This window comes from Mesocricetus auratus, unplaced genomic scaffold (genome assembly GCF_017639785.1).
Source record: "Mesocricetus auratus isolate SY011 unplaced genomic scaffold, BCM_Maur_2.0 Super-Scaffold_100009, whole genome shotgun sequence".
NCBI lineage: Eukaryota > Metazoa > Chordata > Mammalia > Rodentia > Cricetidae > Mesocricetus > Mesocricetus auratus.
The window spans coordinates 28461943-28482986 of NW_024429193.1; the positions used below are offsets into that span (position 1 = coordinate 28461943).

A 21044-nucleotide genomic window follows, 5' to 3' on the forward strand; every position below is an offset into this window, starting at 1 on the left:
TTCAGAGCACCATGATGAGGTAAAATGAAGTCAAAACTCATCTTTTAAAAATTATTCATAAGGCTCGGTATAGTAGCCATAGTAGCACACGTTTGATATATCCCAGCACTGGGAAGGCAGGTAGATCTTTGGGAGTCCAGACCAACCTGGTCTACATATAAAGTTTCAGGACAGCCATTGGTACACAGTGAGACCCTGTCTCAAAAACACAAAACAACTGAACAAACAAACAAAAAAAATCAAAAAAGGATTCAAACAAGGCATTTACCTTAGTAATTTAAATGTTTTCTTGTCCTATGGAAAGGTTAAATTTATACAGTTCCTCTCAAACAGTAATGTTGGTATTTCTTATTTTCACTGATCTCAAGTTGTATTTATTTATTTTCTTCCTCACAACAGGCTACAGAATCCCTGGAGAACGTGCGCCACTCCCTCCATTTTCAAATGCCAGAACTCAACAAGAAGAATTAGTCTTACGTTTTTAAATATCATGGGGGCTATGTGCCAATCTTGTAACTTACCAACTGAAAATTTTTAAGGTCATGTTCATTTCCATTTGATGGTTTCAGACATTGATTAATAAATATGTGTGGAACAGAAGTATCCTATGACATTCTCGCTTGAGATGCTTGGTTTGTGGATTTGTGAGGATGGATGTTGCAAATGGCCCTGGCAAAGTTGCTGGTACCCAAACCCCTCCCCTGCTGGCCCCACGTGGAGGTAAAACGATTGTTCATTCACTTTGCTTCTTAGGTTCATCTGGAATCACCTTGTTAACTTGAACTTTGCTTTATTTCTTGAGACAGGGTTTACACTGTGGCTCAAGCTGCCTCATACTCTAAGCAATCCTCCTGCCTAAGTTTCCTGGGTGCTGTAATTACAAGCATGGGCCACTATGCCCAGTTTTTGTTTTTTAATTACTCAACAGTTGTGTGACTGTACTATTTTATCAAGGGTGTAGATGCTCTGCTAGCCATAGTGGTAACTTCTCAACTGCAGCTGGGGCGAGGCATCTAAGGCATTGCTTTTTTGTTTACTTATTTTTTGTTTTTACATCTTAACCAAAGTTTCTCCTCCCTCCCCCTTTCTCATTCCCTCCCCCTTTCCCATTTCCTCCCCCAAACCTCCCTTCTGCCCACCCCCAATAGATTCTCTTCAGATGCAGGTAGGTCTCTCATGGATATGGGCCAGCCATGGAATATCAAGTTGTATTAAGATTAGACACCTCCTCTAAGAAACAAGGAGGACCCCAAGAGAACACATGGTCCCCCAAAGGAGATGGGGGGACAAGAACCCCTGAGCAAATTGGGAGGGGGGAGGAGGGAGGTGGAAAGGGAAGAGGGAGAGAAGTGGGAAGAGGGGAGGAGAACAGGAGGACTGAGTCAGGGGAGGAATAGAAGGAGGGCAAGAAAGGAGAAGCCTTGACAAAGGGAGCCAGTATAGGTTTGGAGAGAGGTCTGGCACAGGGGAAATGTTAAGGGATCCACAGGGATAACCCCAACTAAGAATCTAGGCAGTGGTGGAGAGGCCACTTTGATGCCCTTCCCCTATGAGATTGATGACTACCCTGGTTATCATTTCTAGAGCCTTCTCCCAGTAGCTGATGGAAGCAGAAACAGGCACCCACAGCTAAGCACTGAGCCATGCTCCTGGAATCCAGTTGTGGAGAGGGAGGAGGGATGAGCAAAGGAGCCAAGAGTGTGCTGGGGAAACCTGCAGAAACAGTTGACCTGACCTAGTGAGAGCATGGAGACCCTAGTCTAGGGAACCAGCATTAGACCGAGCCAAGCCTCACTATCCCTGGAGAGTGGGTGAAGGAGTGGGCTGGGGGAAGCAAGGGAGGATTGGAGGGCAAGGGAATGGGGGGATGAATATGTAAATAAGAGTACTTCTAAGAAAGAAAGATTAGGGTCTCAAAAGCAGGCAAGAGTCAGAGACTGTTCCCACTGTTAGGAGTCTCACAAGAAGACTAAGTTACATGACTGTAACATACATGCAGAGGGCCTGGATCAGTCCCGTGTAGGCTCCCTGGTTGTCAGTTCAGTTTCTATGAGTAAAGCATTGCTTTTATACCAGCAGCTAAAGTGTTTCTGTTCCCAAAGCCCCAAATATAACTAACCACCTTAACCAGCAGGTTATTAATGAAATGCTATTATTCAAAATGTTATGTCATAAGAACTGAACCTTAAAAATAAAAGTAATCATATTTTTAATGAGTTGCTAAAAATGTCAGGAGCTTCCATTTTAAGTTACTGCAGAATCACATTTTGGCAGATATTTTGCCTATAGTGGCTGAATTACTACATGTATGCCAGAGTGGCCAAGTATCACACTGTGTGTGGGTCTAGAGTGGCTAAGGGTCACTACATTGTATGCACAGTGGCTAAGAGTCATTGCATGTGTGCTTGCAGTGGCTTGGTGTCACATGTGTTTGTCTAGTGGATTCTGTCACTGCTTGTTTGACCATATGGCTAGGTGTCACTGAACATGTGCTTATGTTAGGTAGTGGTCAGGCATGTGTGCTTATATTGTTTATGTGGTACTGTGTGTGTGCCTAGATATTATGAGCCTGTAGTGGTGGTAAGTGTCTGTCATTTGTGTGTGCCTATAGTGGCTGTGTGTCACTGTATACTGTATTTAACCCTCAGAGTGCCATAAAATAATCCTTTAAGGTTCATTTATTTTTTCCAAAATGGTAATTAAATTCACACACAAAATAGTTTAATTATAGGTAAATAAGATAATAAACAGATATATGACCAAGTAAATAGGTCACTATAAATTACATAAGCTATGAGTTTTAGAAATTTTATTCAATGAAAAATCTCATGAGTTTCAAAAATCTTTAAAAACATTATACAATACACTTGTATAAATGTAAGGCAAAGTGGCTGGTATTTTGGGTAACCTTACAGTTTACTACAAATGTAATAAACGCTAGTAGACACTTATGCATAGTAATTTCCTGAGGATTTCTTTTAGTCCTTCCGTCATCTCCAACGTGATTAAAAATGAACAAACAGGAAACGGCACTCTCTCACAGCACCTTATACCTTGAAACATTTTCCCCTGATGGGCCAAAGGCTTCGACCAATTGACAGCTGGATAAAAGCGAAATGTGTGTAGACAAAACCAACGACCCTACTTACTAGATTTGGGGCAGAAATGCAACTTTTTGGTCAGCATTGAGGCAAAGCAGGGAACCTGCTTCTTGCCAATTGCACCTGGGTCTTTGCAGAAGTCCACACGGCGCTGAGAGACCTTTCTGTTCACCAGTGTGAGCAGCTCCGTGAACTCCAAGGAGCTGCCGTACCTCGCCAGCATCTCACACAAATCCTGGATGTACCACGAGCCGTTCACAGTCTCTCGGTGAGAGTAATACCCTGAAAAGACGGTGGGGGAGCTGCGTGATTTCCCTTGGCTTCAAGGTGACCGAAAGACACTTTGATAACGAATAGTTACAGAAGTGGTAGCTCTCTAAAGTCCTTGGGAAAGTCTAAGGTCTGCTGCTCATCGTGTGGTTACTGTTTTATCTATCAATCTCATGCAGGAAAACATGTTAATTCTATGGTTTTACATATACAGGGTTAGTGAAGTTTCCTCCACTCTCCAAAAAAGAAAACTAGAATAAGATAATAGCCAGTGATACTGCAAGGCCAGAGATTAAGCAAAACTATTCAGTTCAAAAACAAATTGCCGGCCAGTGGTGGCGCATGCGTTTAGTCCCAGCACTTGGGAGGCAGAGGCAGGTGGATCTCTGAGGTCATGGCCAGCCTGGTCTTCAAAGCTACACAGAAAAACCCTGTCTCAAGAAACAAAACAAAAAACACCACAAAAACCAAAAACAAACCCCCCGAAAACCAAAGAAATTAGCAAATTTTTTTCAACAAGGCTTTCCACAAATATATTAGAATAGCACTGCTATACTTTATCACCAAACGGCAGCAACAATTATACACTCTGTTATTATAATACAATTATACAGGAATGTTGTTATTCCATATGGTATTTTACATTTCATTTATCAGAAAGGATTTTAACATGACTAGGTCTGTGGCTTTTTCATAGAAAGTGGCGATTTAATTGTGAAATTAAATCCAATTAGAGCCAATCTAATTCGAAGGTGTCACAGGCTTCTACACAGCATTCGGCTCACTCACCTTCGGCCACCGAGTAACACATGAGGAAGTCCGCCCCCCGCGGGCAGCGTGTACACGGAGGCAGCATCCACCTGTGTGACATTGTCGGGCAAGCCTGTGTGATGATCCACCACATCTAGAGGAACTACTGGAACATCGTGCTGGTTGCCCCGACAGGCCTACAAAACAGGGCAGAACACTTTCTCTGCACATTCCCAACCTTTGGTTGAGTTGTTCTTTGTTATTCATTTTCCATTCCAACCACAGTTTTCCCTCCCACCTCTCTCCAGCTCCCTCCCCACCCCAAGCAACATCCCCCCCCCCCATCCACTCCTCCCAAAGGGCAAGGCCTCCCATGGGGAGTCAACAAAGCCTAGCCCACTAAATTGAGGCAGGAACAAACACCCCTCCCCCAATCAAGACTGGGCACAGCATCCCACCATGGGGAGTGGGCTCCAAAACTTAGCTCATGCACCAGGGGCAGATCCTGGTCCCACTGCTGGGGGTCAGGGTGGGGGCACAGATAGACCAAGCCACACAACTGAGTTCCATACGCAGAGGGCCTAGTTGGGTCCCATGCTGGCTCCACAGCTGTCGGTCTAGACTCACTGAGTTCCCACCAGTTTTAAACCAGCACACACACACCCATCAGTAACAGCAGCCACATAAGCAAGTCAAAACCAATGAGAGATACAAAGCTAACACAGCTACTTCCCTGGTAATGGTCTAGTTTCAGTCATAATTTGTCAATAGTTGAAACAGCATTGTCTGACTCAAAAAGGTATCTATCCACAAGCCTTTGCCTTCTGTTTACAATATACTTTGCAATGTTTAACAATTAAGTATCTAAGGCGGTGGCATTCATCTTTAATCCCAGCACCCAGGAGGCAGAGGCAGGTGGATCTCCGAGTTCAAGGCCAGCCTGGTCTACAGAGTGAGTTCAGGACAGCCAGAGCTGCACAGAGAAACCCTGCTTGAACGAACAGTTTCTTTGTGAATGTCCGTATGTGAGTGCAGGTGCCCCGGGGTTCAGAAAAGGGTGCTGGGATCCCTGAAGCAGGGATGGGAACTCGGCTGCTCTAAGAACAGCAGGAGGCACAGTTAACCATAAGGGAGCCATCCCTCCAGCCCTGAGCACCACACTCCCTCTCCTCTTAGCCTATTCCCACTTTAAAGTGCATTCTAAACTTATAACTATTTCAAGTCAGAAGCTAGCATTAAATTCTTCTACTTTCCAGTTTGAGGGCTTCATGTTTGCCAGGCAAGTGGTCTGTCTGTCATGCAGCTAAATTCTACTTTTCACTGTGACAGGCTAAACTGTGCTCCACCCTGAAATTCACACGTTGAAGTCTCCAGTACCAAATAAATACTTCTCATGCTCCAAACGTTTGCTTTTATTTCTGAAACTATTTGGCAGCTTGGCAGTGAGCCTGGGGAAGTGAAAAAGGGATGAGGTAGGGGAGGGTAGCCTGGCTTACATGCTCTCCAGCTCCCACAGACCCGAGCCCAGGCTGCCCACGGTCCTGTGTAATCAGGTCTTCCTTCCAGTGACGCATCCTCCACACCCAGCCCAGCCACGCAGAGGCACACTGGTGACTCTCTGTCACATTAAATGTTAATAAAAACACTCCTGTTGCTGGGCATTGCTGGTGCACGCCTTTAATCCCAGCACTAGGGAGGCAGAGGCAGGTGAATCTCTGTGAGTTCAAGGCCAGCCTGGTCTACAGAGTGAGTTCCAGGACAACACAGAGAAATCCTGTCTCAAAAAAAAAAACACTTCTGTTTTGCTCTTTTAGACAAGGTCTCACTCAGTAGCTCTGACTGCCCTGGAACTTGCTCTGTAGATCAGGCTGGCATCAAACTCACAAAGATCTGCCTGCCTCTGCCTCCCAAGTGCTTGGGATTAAACATGTGCCCCACCAGCGCTTGGTTTAGTTTTTTTGTTTGATTTTTGGATTTTCAAGACAGGGTTTCTCTGTGTAGCTCTGGCTGCCCTGGAACTCACTCTGTAGACCATATGTTGTAGACAAACTCAGAGATCCACCAGCCTCTGCCTCCCAAGCGAGTGCTGGGGCTAAAGGTGTGTACCAATACCTCATGACTCAAAACACTCTTACAATAAATGTTAACATCTCAAAATACAACTCTGTTAGACCCGGATTCAAAAAGGACTTTTCCAATTATTGGAGAAACTTATTTTAGAGATTAACTTTTTAACCATTATAATCAACTGAATTTTATAAAATGATATGATCAGTCTTACCTGAATGATAAATATCTTGGGTTTTCCAACCAGGCTCTGACACTTGTCTCCTTTGAACAAGCCAGTCAACGTCTGAATTTCAATTTTGGCATCATATGCATAAATGTGGTTGCCTTCACCATGGCTCAGGAAGACACACAGGAAGCAATCGGCATCTACATGGCTTGAGGTGGACACTACAGATGCCCCCCAAAATGCATGCAGAGGTGAAAATAAGTAAGTTATCCACATGCAGAACTTCAAGTTATGGGCATTTTAAAAAAGTACACTTACAAAATAGCAGGGGAAGGACCTACTTTTTTTTAATTAATACAAACTTCCTGTAATAAAACACATCTTTATCCTTTCTTCCTATTTTTTCTTAAGACTGGACCTCATTCTAAAGCCATGCTGGCCCTAAATTTACTTTCTAAATTTTGGATGTTTGAGACAGGACTGACACTCTTGCCTAAGAAGGCTGGCCTTAAATATCCAGTAATCCACCACCACCCTTAACCTCCTGATGCTGGATACATGTGTGTGTCCTACTATGGCTGGCTTAGAAACTAATTAAAGTTTAAAGCAATTTCACAAAGATATTAGCTCTTCAGTCAGTCATGGTGGTGCAGGCCTTTACCTCAGCACTCGGGAGGCAAAGGAGGAGGCAGAGGCAGGTGGACCTCTGTGAATTCGAAGTCAGCCTTGTTTACAAAGTGAGTTCCAGGACAGCTAGGGCTGTTACATAGAGAAACCCTGTCTCAAAAAGCTAATACCAAGTACAGAAACATGATTTAGGAAAAAATGGGGAGGCTCCTTTAAGATCCACGCTTAAAGATACAACAAAAACATCACAGACCAACATCCCCAAGGACCATGGATACAGAGATTCTCAGTAAAATGCTTGTAAGATGAATTCAACGACACATTAAGAAAAACACACACCACGACCAAGTTAGCTTAACTGCAGGATTATAATGATGGTTCAGCATATGCAAATAGACTCAAAGACAAAGTACAGTGTTGCTTTGAGAGATGAAGAAACAGATGCTGACAAAGCTTAACCTCCTCTCCTGCTGGCAGCCTTGAAGAAACCAGAAACACAATGCAACACGATGCAGCTACTAGTGACAGACCTAATAATAACTCCGTACTATAGAAAAAGCAAAGCGTTTCCTCAAAGGACGAAAGAACACGTGCTCCTCCCACTTTTACTCAATATGGTGTTTTTAAGTTTTAATCAGAGCAGTAAGGCGGGAGAAAAAAACACACGGGAAAGACAGAAGTAAATTATCCCCATTTTTAGATGGTGCGATCCTGCATGTAAAGATTTATTATATTTTTTATTTATGCAAGGTTTATTTTTATTTCATGTGCATTGGTGTTTCTTCTGCATCTTTGTGTGTGTGTGTGTGTGTGTGTGTGTGTGTGTGTGTGTGCACGCACAAGAGTGTGAGAGAGGGAGGTGGGTCAGATCCCATGGAACTGGAGTTTCAGACACTTGTGAACTGCCAGGTGGGTCCTGGGAATTGAACATGGGTCCTTTGGAAGAGCAGCCAGTGCTCTTAACCACTGAGCCATCTCTCCAGCTGGCCATCCTGTATTTAAAAGACACTAAATGGCTGGAGAGACGGCTCAGCAGGTAGGAGCAGTTCCCAGCAAGTACATGGCGGCTCACAACCATCTGTCACTCCAGTTTCAGGAACTCTGATGCTCTCTTCGGATCTCTGAAGACACCAGGCACAAATGTGGCATGCTTACATACATGCAGGTACTAATGTGGCACCTTACATACAAACATTCACATGCATGAAATTTTTAAAATTAAACAAACACTAAATACTCCACCAGAAAAATTAGATCTTATAAACATATTCAACAAAACAATAGGCTACCACAATGAGAAGCCTCCTTCTATGCTATATATTGAGAAAGAAAGTGGGAATAGAATCCTATTCACAATAGCATTAAAAAAGAAAATAAACAGCTGGGTGGTGGTGGCGGCGGCGCACGCCTTTAATCCCAGCACTCGGGAGGCAGAGGCAGGCGGATCTCTGTGAGTTCGAGGCCAGGCTGGACCGACAGCCTCCAAAACAATACAGAGAAACCCTGTCTCGTAAAACCAAAAAAAAAAAAAAAAACAACAACAACAAAAATAAACAAGAATAAACTATGGAGGTGAAAGACAGGCTTCTACGCTCACGGCTTGACAATATTAAGAAAAGGTCTATAACACAAAAGCTATCTACAGGTTCTCATGATAATTCATTCTTCACAGAATTAGAAAGCATCCCGAGTTGAATACTGAAGCATGAGGAGCCGGAACTAGCCAAGCAACCCTAAACAAACAGAACAGAACGAAGCTGGGCTATTGCTACACTTGATTTTAAGTTATACTACACCAGTATGATGCCAGCACACGGAGAAACACTGACCAACTGGATTGAAGACCCAGAAATAAACCCAGTTAGTCGTCTTCAGCTCTTAACGAATAGAGAAAATACACATACACACAATAGAGTTGTATTCAGCCACAAAGAAAACCAAAACATGTCATTTTCAGGAAAATGCACTGAACAGGGAGACCATCGCCACTAAGCAAAACAGGGCAGACCCAGAAAGAGGATTGACAGTCTCTCAAGTGATCCTGAAAGTGCAATCTTCGGCTTCACACTGTTCCCTTACTTGCCTCACTTGTCACACTCATTTGGGAAGGGGAGTAGGACTAGACGGAGGGGAGATGAGGGAACAGAAGGTAAAGAATGAACATGATCAAAGTGCATGGTCCAAAAATGGAATACGAATGTCACGACGGAACTGGCTTCATACAGTGGCTATGTGGTAATTTACGAATTCTTTTTAAAAGACCCATGTGACTTGGGCAAGGCCCCGAAAGTTTCTTTGAATGAGCAGAATCTCCTGCAGTAGACTGAAAAGACTTAGAAACTGCACCTCTGACAGCCATGCCTAACTCTCAGAGCTGCCAGGATCATTAAGACCCGGGGGTCCTCCAAAGCTTATGAGCAAAGTAGAAAACCTAGTTAGCAGCCAGTTTCACGGATAACTGTTTAATTACAGGAAAGTGCTGGAGAAAGTGATTACGCAAACAGCAATAATAGTCCAGTAGCAACTGCTTTGCAAGCTCATAAGTAGGGACTGACTCTAAGTTGCATTATAATTAGAATACACACTGCACAGTGATGCAACAGTGTAAAGACACGGGAATCAGCACCATGAAGCAATGAACAGCAAGGGCAAGACTAAGTATGGAGCCTACTCAGAAAGACCCAGCATCTGAAGAATTTGCATTTTAGATGTTCACCATCAAACAAGTCGTTTCCTGCAACTCTGGAGTAATACTAACAATACATAAACATATAACTGGAAGCATGCTAATATAATCTTTGGAGGCATACTTTGCCAGATCTCTAGGGAGTGGAAACACAGAGGCAGGACAAACACCTCTAACCTGCTGAAAGTAGTAACAGTTTTTTTGCTGCATAGTGAATTACTTGTGCGGGAGATAACAGGTACTCAACCCCATCAGAGGTCTTAAGTTGCAAGGCCACCTACCCTCGTGAATTTTGAGCAGGAGTTCTTGTGCTTTGAGATCGTTAAAGCATTTCACTTCAAATCCTAGATCTGAAAGCCTGGTGACACAACAAACTCAGAATTAGCTTGAGGGCATTTCCAGGCCATCCAATAATCCTCCCTTTCTGAGGAATTCCATGCCTGTTTTTATGATATGTAAAAACTGACGGTGGTAATCCCTCTTGAAAGGGCTTAACGGTGCTAAGAGCCAATTCGGTGACGACTATTACCATCTACTGCACATCTGTTAGTGACAAGGAAAAACCTAGTGACAATCAACAGTATAGGGGAGGAAGACAGCTCTGCCAAGTTCTCAAAGAGCTCCCAGTTTATTTTGCAGGGTGGGTGTGGGTGATGGTGGTGGGGTGTTTCCTGTTTGTGTACCTGGGATTGAACCAGGGGCCTCATGAATGCTAAGCACATGCTGGGTCTAAGTAAGCTCTTTTTTTTTTTTTTTTTTTTTTTTTTTTTGGTTTTACGAGACAGGGTTTCTCTGTATTATTTTGGAGGCTGTCAGTCCAGCCTGGCCTCGAACTCACAGAGATCCGCCTGCCTCTGCCTCCCGAGTGCTGGGATTAAAGGCGCTGCCGCCGCCGCCACCACCCGGCTAAGTAAGGCTCTTAATCTGTCATCAGTGCTAAATTATGATTAGTTGTCATTTAAGAGTATCATCTTGACAGAGAAAACTACCTTCGAATCAGGTTGTCCCTGTCAGCACTGGTGCCCCGCCTCTCTGGGAGCGTCAAGTGCCAGAAGAACCTCTCATGATTGAAGATGAGGGCGATTCCTCTCCTCTTGTGGTCCATCTTGTACTGTTCTGCTGGATCAAACACTTCCCTGCTGATGAGGCACAAGACAAACAACTCATGTTAAAGAATGAGCCCACGGAGCCCAAAGTCAATGTCTAGATGGGAGCTTGCTGCTTCTATAGGGCTGGGCACTGGACGACTCCATCAGTGACAAAAGCTAACTGTTGGTTAACAACCTGTGTCCCATTGTCAGCTCTCCATCCCAAGCCCTCGGCACTGATGTTTCCTCCTGCTTTCCAGGATCCAGTGACAGGACAACGGGCAGGCCCAGGGCCAAGTTCTAGTAGTAAACCCACACCCTACCAAAGACGGTATCATTTGAACATCACTCCAGGTCCTCTGACAAGATGTACCTTCTAGCCCATTGGTTCTCAACCTTCATAATGTTGCCACCTTTTAATACAGTTCCACATGCTGTAGCAACACCCCAACCATAAAGTTATTCCCATTGCTACTTCATAACTATAGTTCGCTAGTATTATGAATCATAATGTAAGTATCTGTGTTTTTCTGATAGTCTTAGGCGACCCCAAAGGAGTTGTGAGCCACAGGTTGAGAACTATGGTTCTAGCCATACCTACACATCATCTCCCCAGATCCGGAAGGACACTGAAGGTAACAACTGCACTCTTACTTTCATTTCTATAAGATGGTTGGGACCAAGAAAGGAAAAGCCTTTCATCAGACAAGAACACACTCTTACCTTTTGTAGAAGCCATCTGTTTCTGTCATGTTTTACTTCACCTATTAGGAAAACAAAGTTGATGTTGGTTAATTTTATTTTATTGAGACAAGATTTCATTGCATAACCCTGGCAAGGATGGAACTCTCTATGTAAACCTGGCTGGCCTTTAACTCACAGATTATCTGCCTTTGCTTGGGGGTTGGGATTAAAGGTGTGCACCACCACGCCCTGCTTGTTAATTTTACTCTTTTTTTTTTTTTTTTTTTTTTTTTTGGTTTTTCAAGACAGGGCTCTCTGTATTGTTTTGGAAGCTGTCCTGGAACTCGCTCTGTAGACCAGGCTGGCCTCGAACTCACAGAGATCTGCCTGCCTCTGCCTCCCAAGTGTAATTTTACTTTTAACTAAAGTACAGTGATATCCTCTGGTCCTCTGACTTCCAATCTAAGACTCCTGGAAATGAAGGGAAGCCATCTGATCAGTAAACCAGTGACAGCAACACAAGGCTGTTCTTGCCTGCAGAATAACAAATCATAAGCTAAAATGGAGAAAACACATTTGCCTTGAGTTAAACAAATTCTGTGGTTCCAGTGTTTGAAGGAAATGCAGTTGCTTTGTTGTACACAGAAAACCTTTTGTGGAGAGGAGCTGACTCACACAGAACTAAATCCAGTGTGTAGTTAATGTCACAGTACAGGGAATGCACTTAACCAGAAGAGAGCAAGACTTGCAAAGCTCAAATTTTGGTCTTCTGAATGGCATATCTCCACTGAAAACACTGCTAAGTACCCCTGTACTCACTACCGATCACATGTCACCACCACTCTCAGACGACCCTTCTGTGTGTCAGAACTTACTGCGCTGAGCCCACGTTCAATGTATGCCATGCCATGGGTGGTCACTGGCCACTGCTGGCCACTGAGCACCTGAGACGTATGTAGCAAGTAAAACGGGAGCTCAACCTTCATTTATTTTTAATGAGACAGGGTCTCACTTTGTTGTTCAGCGTGAACTCATGGGCTCAACGCATTGCTCCTCCTGGCTCAGCCAGAAGTACAGGCCACCTGGCCCAGCTTGCAACAAAATTAAATGAGGCACATGTAGCCAACGGCCTCTGTACTGAAAGAGGATCAGTAGTCTGTTATCATCTGATTAGTTAACAGATTAGAGGGAGGCCAGAGTCAAGAACAAAGAGGCAAGCGAACAGGAGACATCTTTGGCAGAGGTCACGGAGGCAGAGTGGATGGTTTCCCTCTGTCTTTAGACAGTCTCCCTGGTGTCTGACGGTCCCAAACCTCATGTCACTAAACAAGACCACTACCACCCTGGCAGTGAGCGTGGGGGAGTGGGGGAATGGCTCGTGTCCCTTTTAGCCTATCCCTCTTGGAGTTTGCCCAGGCCACACTATTTCTCAATGAAGAGTCCAGTAGGGCATTTCCTTATCCAATAGGTAAGGGCTAAGTGGGTTTCCTCAATGTGCCTCAGAATACCAGGTGTGAGTGTTAGCATGTCCAATCCCGGTTCTCCATCCTAACTGAGAATCCGGGAAGGGACTGGCAGTCTGCCGTCGTAACCAGGTAAGTTTCATACTGAAGATTAAGAATCGTCACTTTACCTCAGTCTCCACTCTCCCAAGGTTTCCTTCAGGGTATCTGCCCTTGGGTCCCTGCTATCACAGGAACCAGGTAATTCCCAGGCCACTGGCTGCTCTGGGATGACAGGATAGGGGCCTCACTCCTGCCACACCACAGCTGCGCGTAGCCTTCCCTCATCTTTTAGCCAACAATACTATAGAGAAACCGAATTAAATTCCAATGAAAGAAAACCATGCCAGAAAACCAAAGACTGTCCTCACCCGCAGGCTCTCTAGCCTGGGTGGAAGGTAGCTTTGCCTCCACTGAATGACTTGCCTAAGGCAGTTCAAAGTGTACTGGAGGGCTGCTGTGACGAAAGGCAGTCACCACCTGATGTGTTCCTAAGGGTGATAGGCCTGGACAGCAACTCTGCTCTTCCTAGTCAAGGGGAAGCCTCGGTTTGGGTTGTCAGTGTGCTCAGGGACTACAGACTTAACTAAGTTGCTCAAGAAAATCTATTAAATGTGACATTCGGTTTCAAGGTTGTGGATTCACAACCTCGGCAAGGGCTTCTTTAGTGTACAGGGGGAGTCTATTAATGACGTTTGTTTTTAACGCGTGCTTATTTTGTGTTTGCACGGAGGCTGGTAGGCACATGCCAGGGCACTGTGGAGGTTGGATGAGAACTTGTAGGGCAGGCTTCCTCCTTCTATAACATGGTCCCAGGTCCTCAAGCCTGGTGGCAAGTGCCTTTACCTGCTAAGCCATCTTGTCAGCCTCAGACAATTTTAATATAGACTCAAGCATAAGCATTAGTGGAGAGAGGAGGAATGCTTAGGAAAATTATAACAGATACCCAAGACATCTGCCCTAGTCAAGGTTTCTATTGCTGCCATGAAACACCATGACCAAAAAGCAAGCTGGGGAGGAAAGGGTTTATTTGGCTTACACTTCCACATCGCTGTTCATCACTGAAGGAAGTCAGGACAAGAACTCAAACAGGGCAGGAACCTGGAGGCAGGAACTGCTGCAGAGGCCATGGAGGGGTGCTGCTTACCGGCTTGCTCCTGGTGGCTTGTTCAGTCTGCTTTCTCATAGAACCCAGGACCACCAGCCCAGGGCTGACATCACCCACAGTGGACTGGGCCCTCCCACATTGATAAGTAATTAAGAAAATGCCCTACAGGCTTGTCTACAGCTTGACCTACAGTGCAGTGGTTCTCAACCTTCCTAATGCTGTGACCCTGTCTGTAATACAGTTCCTCATGTTTAGTAACCCCCCAAGCATAAATTATTTTTATTGTTACTTCATAACTGTAATGTTTGCTACTGTTATGAATCGTAATGTAGATATCTGATACTCAACCCCAAAGGGTCACGACCCACAGGCTGAGAACCATACTTTTAGAGCCATTGAGGGCCCTCCTCAGATGACTTTAGTTTGTGTCAAGTTGATGTAAAAGTACCCAGCACAAGGTGCAGGCTTCTCAAGGGACTCTCATCTTAGCCAAGAGTTTTAAAGTGGCGATCGTAGCCTGGCCTCAATTTCACATCCCCCTGCCTCAGCCCTCTGAGTACTGGGTTGTAGCACAGCATGACCAGACCCGGCATTTTCTTCTTTTTCCAAGATGTATTTCTACATTATCCAGGCTGGCCTCAGCCCTGAGACTCTCCTTCCTTAGCCTCTTTGGGAGCTGGGATTAAGATACAGTATGAGAAGTAGGATCTGTGGTCACCTCCTGCCTCATCCAGCCTTGATGTGAGGGTTTGTGTCCAGTCTCACTGTATCTTGTGCAAGTTTGGTTGCTGTCCCTGGGAGGCCTCCTCTTTTCTGGGGAGAAGTGTGGGTAATGGATCTGGGGGACAGAGGAGGTTGGGGGAGGCTGGAGGAGCAGAGCGAGGGGAGGCTGTAGTTGGGACGTGTTGTATGAGAGAAGAATTAGTGAAAAGGAATTTTAAATGTGTATATCGTGAAACCTGATTCTCGGCCTTCGGCTTCTCTGTTCTGTTCCATCTGAATGCAAACAGTGCCTTCCAGTTCCTTAGTTTAATTTGTGCAAAAACACTCCCTTTTGTTTTCTCTTTTTTATGGCTATTTCCGGATAATGCTATCAGTCACTGTGTGTTCATTGCCTGGCACTGTGGATACTTTTTATCTTATTATGACTTCCAAAGCCTCAGAATACAGAACACGGCCCAGACTTGCCTCTGAGGAACTGAAGGTTAGGTCCACTGGGGGATTCCAAAGCCTGTACAACCTGTCACCAGGTACTCCACTAGCTTTCCAAACTAGCTATCTCGAAAAACCTATCCATATTCCCTGTCAATCATGTAATAACCCACAAGAAGTAACTCACCTCCTCCCTAGAAGGAAGGGGGCAGGGAAAAAAGGAATCTAACAAAAGGGGGAGGGAATCGGTACAAGTGCCTCCCCCCAACCTGGTTTCCCACCTCTCACCACTCATTCCTAAGCTGAAGATGGCCAATAGATCCTGTAAAGTCAGCAGGGCCACTGTCTGCCGGACCATGGGGACTTTCGAGCTCTGAAATAAAGGCCACCTGAGACCTTATAGACCAATCAAACTTGCAGTTTCTTACTTTCACTAATTTGGGTTTTGATAGGCGACAAGAAGCCTGCTCCGAAGCGAGCACTAGCATTTATTACTCTGGAGAAAAGTTCTTTGGGGCTAAAACACTGCTTGGCAGCCAAAGGTTTGCTGGCTGCAGGCACCATTGAGACGGCGGTGTCTGGTCCTCGCCGGGGGTTGAGCCTCGCTCTCGCAGGCCTGTGCCCCATCCCCGGAGAGACATTTCCCTCCAGTTTTCAGGCAGAAGCGAGCAACAAAACAGGACTCAACCTGCAAAGCCAAGTTCTCGGCCGCACAGCGCAAGCGCCGCCCTTTAAAGTTTAAACAGCCCCGACGCTGCGGAACTGGAGGACAAAGGCTCTCACAGAACTAGCCTGGGCAAACACTGCTACGTCCGCAGCCGCGCAGCGGGGCACTCCCGCCGCTTCTGCCAGTCCCACCAGTCCCGGGAGGCCGCCGCTCGCCCCGCGCCCCGTGCCCGCACCGGCGCCTACACTTACCTGCGGGCGAGCTCCGGGTGTCCTAGCCCTCCAACCGCTGCTCCGCAGGCCCCGCTTCCTGCCAGCTCCACCCCGCCTTGCGCCCCGCCTCCTGCCCCAGGGGCCGCCTCCGCCTCCCCCAGAGGAGCTCTCAGCCAGGGCCCTGTCACCCGGCAACGCCAGGACGCCACCGCGCCTCCCTGCGCAGCAGAACCCGCCTTTGCGTGCAGGTGTGGTGGTGGTGATGTTGAGGGACAACACCACTGTCCACCACGCCAAGGGTGGACAGGCAACTTCACGTCCAGGGTGGTGAACTCAACATTGCCTTTGGCTCTTCGCCACCCTATCTAGTGCTCCGGTTTAGTGGGGGCGTTTTCTCTACATCCAGTTACTTTAGAAGGCTTGCAATAACTGAAGGCAACTCCCGAGCCTTCTTCCCTCCCTTTTCCTTCCCCGATTCTGGCCTTGATCCTCCTGCCTCCCTCCACACACTCAGCGTTGTGCGGTCTTGTGCCAGCACACCCAGGCTTCTTGTGTGCAAGTCAAGCACTACCAACTCCCGGGTGTTTAGGTCTGGCCTGCAGAAGCAGAAGTAATTTGGCAAAGTGTAGCAAATTCTAAGGACGATGCGGCTCTGTCAGTGATGGGGACGGCTTTTCCTGTGTCCTCACCCACTGAGCGTTGTACCTACTGTGTGCCACCTTGTCCTTTGAAAAGTAACCAAGTAGAGATGATAAAAGTACGTTAAGGTGCTGCCAGTTGACTGAGGGTTATTTTATTATACTGCTTAGTCATGTGTACATGACATGCAGGGAGTGGGGACGGGGAGCACGTGTGCATATGAGGTCAGGGCATGTTCATGCACACCTACAGCCTCATTCCTGCCAACAGCTGGCTTTGGGCATCTGCAGGTATCTTTTCACAGCCTCTGCTCTCCACTAGTCTTGACATCACCGTTTCCATTAAAATAAAAAGCAAAAGCCTTCCAGGATGGTGGTCTACTGTGTCTTCAGTCTTGCTAGCTTACTGAGTAGACCTTTTTCCTTGTCCTAAAGACCTGTCCCCAATTCACTAGGCCCCTTTTGAGTGGTAAGTGAAGAGGCTTGGGCTTAGTAATATTCACTCGTTCTAATAGTGTCCTCTGTCATTAAGACATGGCCTATCAGTCTCTTTCTCCAGTAGTGGCTGTGACAACAGTCAAACCTGCAAAGAACTGAGAACCCTGTTTTTCAAGGGGAATGCTCAGAAAAAATGGGGTTAAAGTTGTACTGTCACCTTTGGAGAAAGCAGATGTGACCTATTGTTACTTTTTACCTATATTTTACCATACAGGAGCAGGACCACTGACTGACTGACTTTCGGCTTATTTGAAAAGAGCAGATAAAGGGGATTGTTTTTCTTGCTAAGTACCTTATCTCAAAATATTTTTTCCACCATTGCATACATGATCTTCCCATATAATTCAGGCCATCCTTGAACTTGTGGCTATCCTGCCTCAGCCTTCCAAGCACTAGGGTTACAGAGAGGCATAATCTCACCCGCCATACTATTGTTTTACTTAGATGTGTGTGTGTGTGTGTGTGTGTGCATGTATATGTGCACATGTGTACAGGTGTCCACAGAATCCTAGAGAGGGTGTGGGATCTCCTAGAGCAAGGTTAGAAGTGGTTGTGAGCTGCCTGGCCCTTGCTGAAAGAACAGTGAGCACACTTACCTTCTGAGTCATTTCTTCAGAGTTCTATTGTTTTTATAGTCTCTGTAATTGAGAGGATCTTGTTTCATAGTGTGTGTGTGTGTGTGTGTGTGTGTGTGTGTGTGTATGTATGTATGTATGTATGTATGTGGAGATAGGCTCTCCCTATGTATCCCAGTCTGGCTTCAAACCTGTTATCCTGCCTCAGCCTCCAGAGTGCTGGATGTATAAGCATGTGTATCACATCTAGCTGTAATTACTTATTTTGAAGTAAGATTTCATCTAATTTGACATTTAATAAATTTTGTATTAGCCGTCTGTATAACAAATACCTGAACCAACTTAAAAGAGAAAAATATTTACAAATAAAACTCGCTTTTAGAGGCTTCTATAGTTGGGTAGCCCATTTCTCTGGGGGTTAAAGGCAATCGGGACAGCATGCTAGTAGTATATGGCAGGGGAGGCTGCCCACCTCATAGCAGCCAAGAAGAAGACGGGTGAGGGGTGGGGGTGAGGGGGAATAGCAGCCCTCTTCAAGACCATGACCCCTGAAAATGCACTGGGCTGGGGACTCAGCCTTCAACACCCAGACCTTCGAGGACATTGCAGATCCCCAGATCATTAAAGATACAAAGTATCAGGAGTCAGCCAGTTTCCTAATCACTGTGATAAAAGCACCCAAAAGAAGCAAGGTAATGGAGGGTGGGTTTATAAAGTGGAGGATGGGTTTATGGCGGCTCTAGTTAAGGTGATACCTTGCCTCCTCGGAGGGAAGGCTCTGAAGCAGAAGCAATTCCTGATGGTGGTGTGTGAGCCGGAGGCAGCTGGCTGCAGCTCTGGCAGTCAGGAAGTAGAGACTGAGCCAGAAGCAGGCCTGAGATATGGTTCTAAAGGCTCAGCCAGCTCAGCCAGAAGCAACTCAGACGCACTTCCTCCAGTTAGCCCCACCTTCTAAAGATTCTACCGTCCCTCAAAGGGCACCACTAGCTGGCAACCAAGTGTTCAAACACACTGGCCTGTGTTTCTATCCAAACTGTAACAACTTATTTAAAAATTACAGATGCGTCATTTTAGAATTTTAAAGCAAGCGCTATCCATAATAGTGGCTGAAGTCCACTTCAGCGAGTCTGATGAACATTCCCACCAGACAGTCACGAGATGGAAGCTTAGCAAGCTCCCTTCCCTGCTGATGGAAGGAAGAAGACAAAAACCAAACTATTTAGTAAGGTAAGCCAGCTACAGCAGAGACCAACACTTAATTGGCAGGATGGACTGTCTCATACCTGAAGACCATTCACTGTTATAGAATTATTATACCAGGCAGGCGGTGGTGGCACACACCTTTAATCCCAGCACTTAGGAGGCAGAGGCAAGCAGATCTCCATGACTTCAAGATCAGCCTGGTCTACAAGAGCTAGTTCCAGGACAACCTCTAAAGCCACAGAGAAACCCTGTCTTGGAGAAAAAAAAAAAAAAAAAGAATTATTATACCAAAGTCTTAGCGTGTTACCTACCCTAAGAATGAAACACACGGAACATATTCTAAATAATTTGAGAATCAAATTTTGGTCAGTTTTCAGTGCTAATGCTATCAACGTGCTCAGCTGTTTCCCTTATAGAAATCATGTAAACACTAAGCTTCTAGGATTCTGACTTCCCTACTTAAGAAAAACGTGTATGACGGTGGGATCCAGAATGTCTTCCGGAGGCTGGTGTGTCGAAAGCTTGCCTCCCACCGGCTGGCGTTGCTAAGAAGCGGTGCGGGATCACAAGGATGCTACCTGTATCAATGGCCCTGCACATTGGTCACTTCACAACTCAGTGAACTATTGGAATTTGATGGAAAACTAGAAGCTGGAGCTTCCCCCTCAGACAGACCTTCAAAGAGAATGGCTTGTCCTTGTCCTCAGCCCTTCCTGTCCTTGCCTCTGTGAGCTATGAAGGGAGCTGCGTTGCTCCACCACAAGTCTCTGCCTTCACGGAAGCAGTGACCTGGGACAGAAATCTTCTCTGTGACAGTTCTGATAGAAGTCAAAGGAAAACGTTCTCAACCACGGAGCCATCTCTCCAGCCTCTGGATTATTTATTTCGTATCAGTAGCATCTTTCAAGGCTCACTGGATGATTTTCCAGAGGACCCCGGGGTTCAATTCCCAGCACCCCACAAGGCCGCTCACCATGGTCTGTAATTCCAGTTCCCTGGAACTGCGAATCCTCTTCTGGCCTCTGCAGATGCAACATATGCATGTGCCATATAGTCACCCATGGACACAAAATACCCATCCACATAAATAAATCAATAAAATTTAAGAAAAAGAAAAGCAATCCAAAACCACTATAGTTAGCACACAGAAGTGAGAATGTTGGGGTACCCCGAATTGAGGAGGGGTCCCCAAGCAGGATTCGTCACCCCAAGAATCAAGAGTCCACGCGCCAATTGATGCAACATGCAAGAGGCTTTCATTAGGCATCTGCAGATGGGCCTCTCGGTCAGCTTTTAGACTGATTGGCCCCGAGGTTCAGTTACAATCAGCTTTTAAAGACAAAAACCACAAGCTTTTGGGAGGGGTCCCTATCTCGTGATGGGGGAAGGGGGTACGTGACTCCTGTCCCGGGGAAGTAAAGATGTCCTTCACATCAAACCTTGGTATGAGTTAATTTATCTCTCCCTAAGTAAATAGTGTTATCTCCTTGTTTCCCACTAGTCTTGTTTGCCCTGGTCAGTTCTTCACAGGTGGCAGCCCATAATTGGTTTTTTGTGGATTTACAGCCCTTCTGCAATTAAGGTCTCTAACCCATACATTCCATTCTGTGGTATGGCCGGTTCCTGGGATGGGGTCCTTTGTTCACTTCCCAAGTTCTCTAGTGGGGTGCCCTCCCTGTTTAAGCTTACATTTTATTTCTATAAATTCGGGGTCTTACAAGAATACTGATTGTTAGGTCTCAATCCTGAGACAAATGGCCATCTCAGGTGCATACTTAACAAAGCAAGGCAGACCCTGCCACCAGGTTCTCCCGGCATCCCTCAGTCCCTACCTGTTTCAGAGCGTGGCTGGTATTCCCTACCTCCACTCCAAACTTCTCCAGCCCAGCTACGGGCTGGGCTTCCCTTTCCCCAGCTGCCTTTCCCTAAATAATCCAGTCCTTTTGGTTACCTGGCCCTTTCCTCTACTCTCCTGCTTGCCCCCTCCCCTTCTCCTCACAGGTTCAGGATCATGTCCACTCTGGACTCCCCCAGATGTCCCGCCTCT

General features: G+C 45.9%; 2 protein-coding genes across 3 annotated transcripts in view; one reads left to right on the forward strand and one right to left on the reverse strand.

Moving 5' to 3' along the window:
- Mcub (mitochondrial calcium uniporter dominant negative subunit beta) overlaps positions 1-600 on the forward strand; it is a 58007-nt gene extending 57407 nt beyond the window's left edge. For both annotated transcript variants that reach the window (XM_013122604.3, XM_005082814.4), the window contains one exon: positions 400-600. In XM_013122604.3, the coding sequence (XP_012978058.1) occupies positions 400-471 (72 nt within the window). In that variant the 3' untranslated portion in view covers positions 472-600. The remainder of the gene's footprint in view (positions 1-399) is intronic.
- A 2194-nt stretch (positions 601-2794) lies between these two features.
- Positions 2795-16211, reverse strand: Casp6 (caspase 6). Its single transcript, XM_005082815.4, is given in 8 exon segments — positions 2795-3383; positions 4161-4197; positions 4199-4318; positions 6403-6578; positions 9952-10028; positions 10660-10809; positions 11482-11522; positions 16123-16211. Coding segments are annotated over 7 exon segments (831 nt in total). The 5' UTR covers positions 11511-11522; positions 16123-16211; the 3' UTR covers positions 2795-3141.
- Between the last annotated feature and the right edge of the window lie 4833 nt (positions 16212-21044).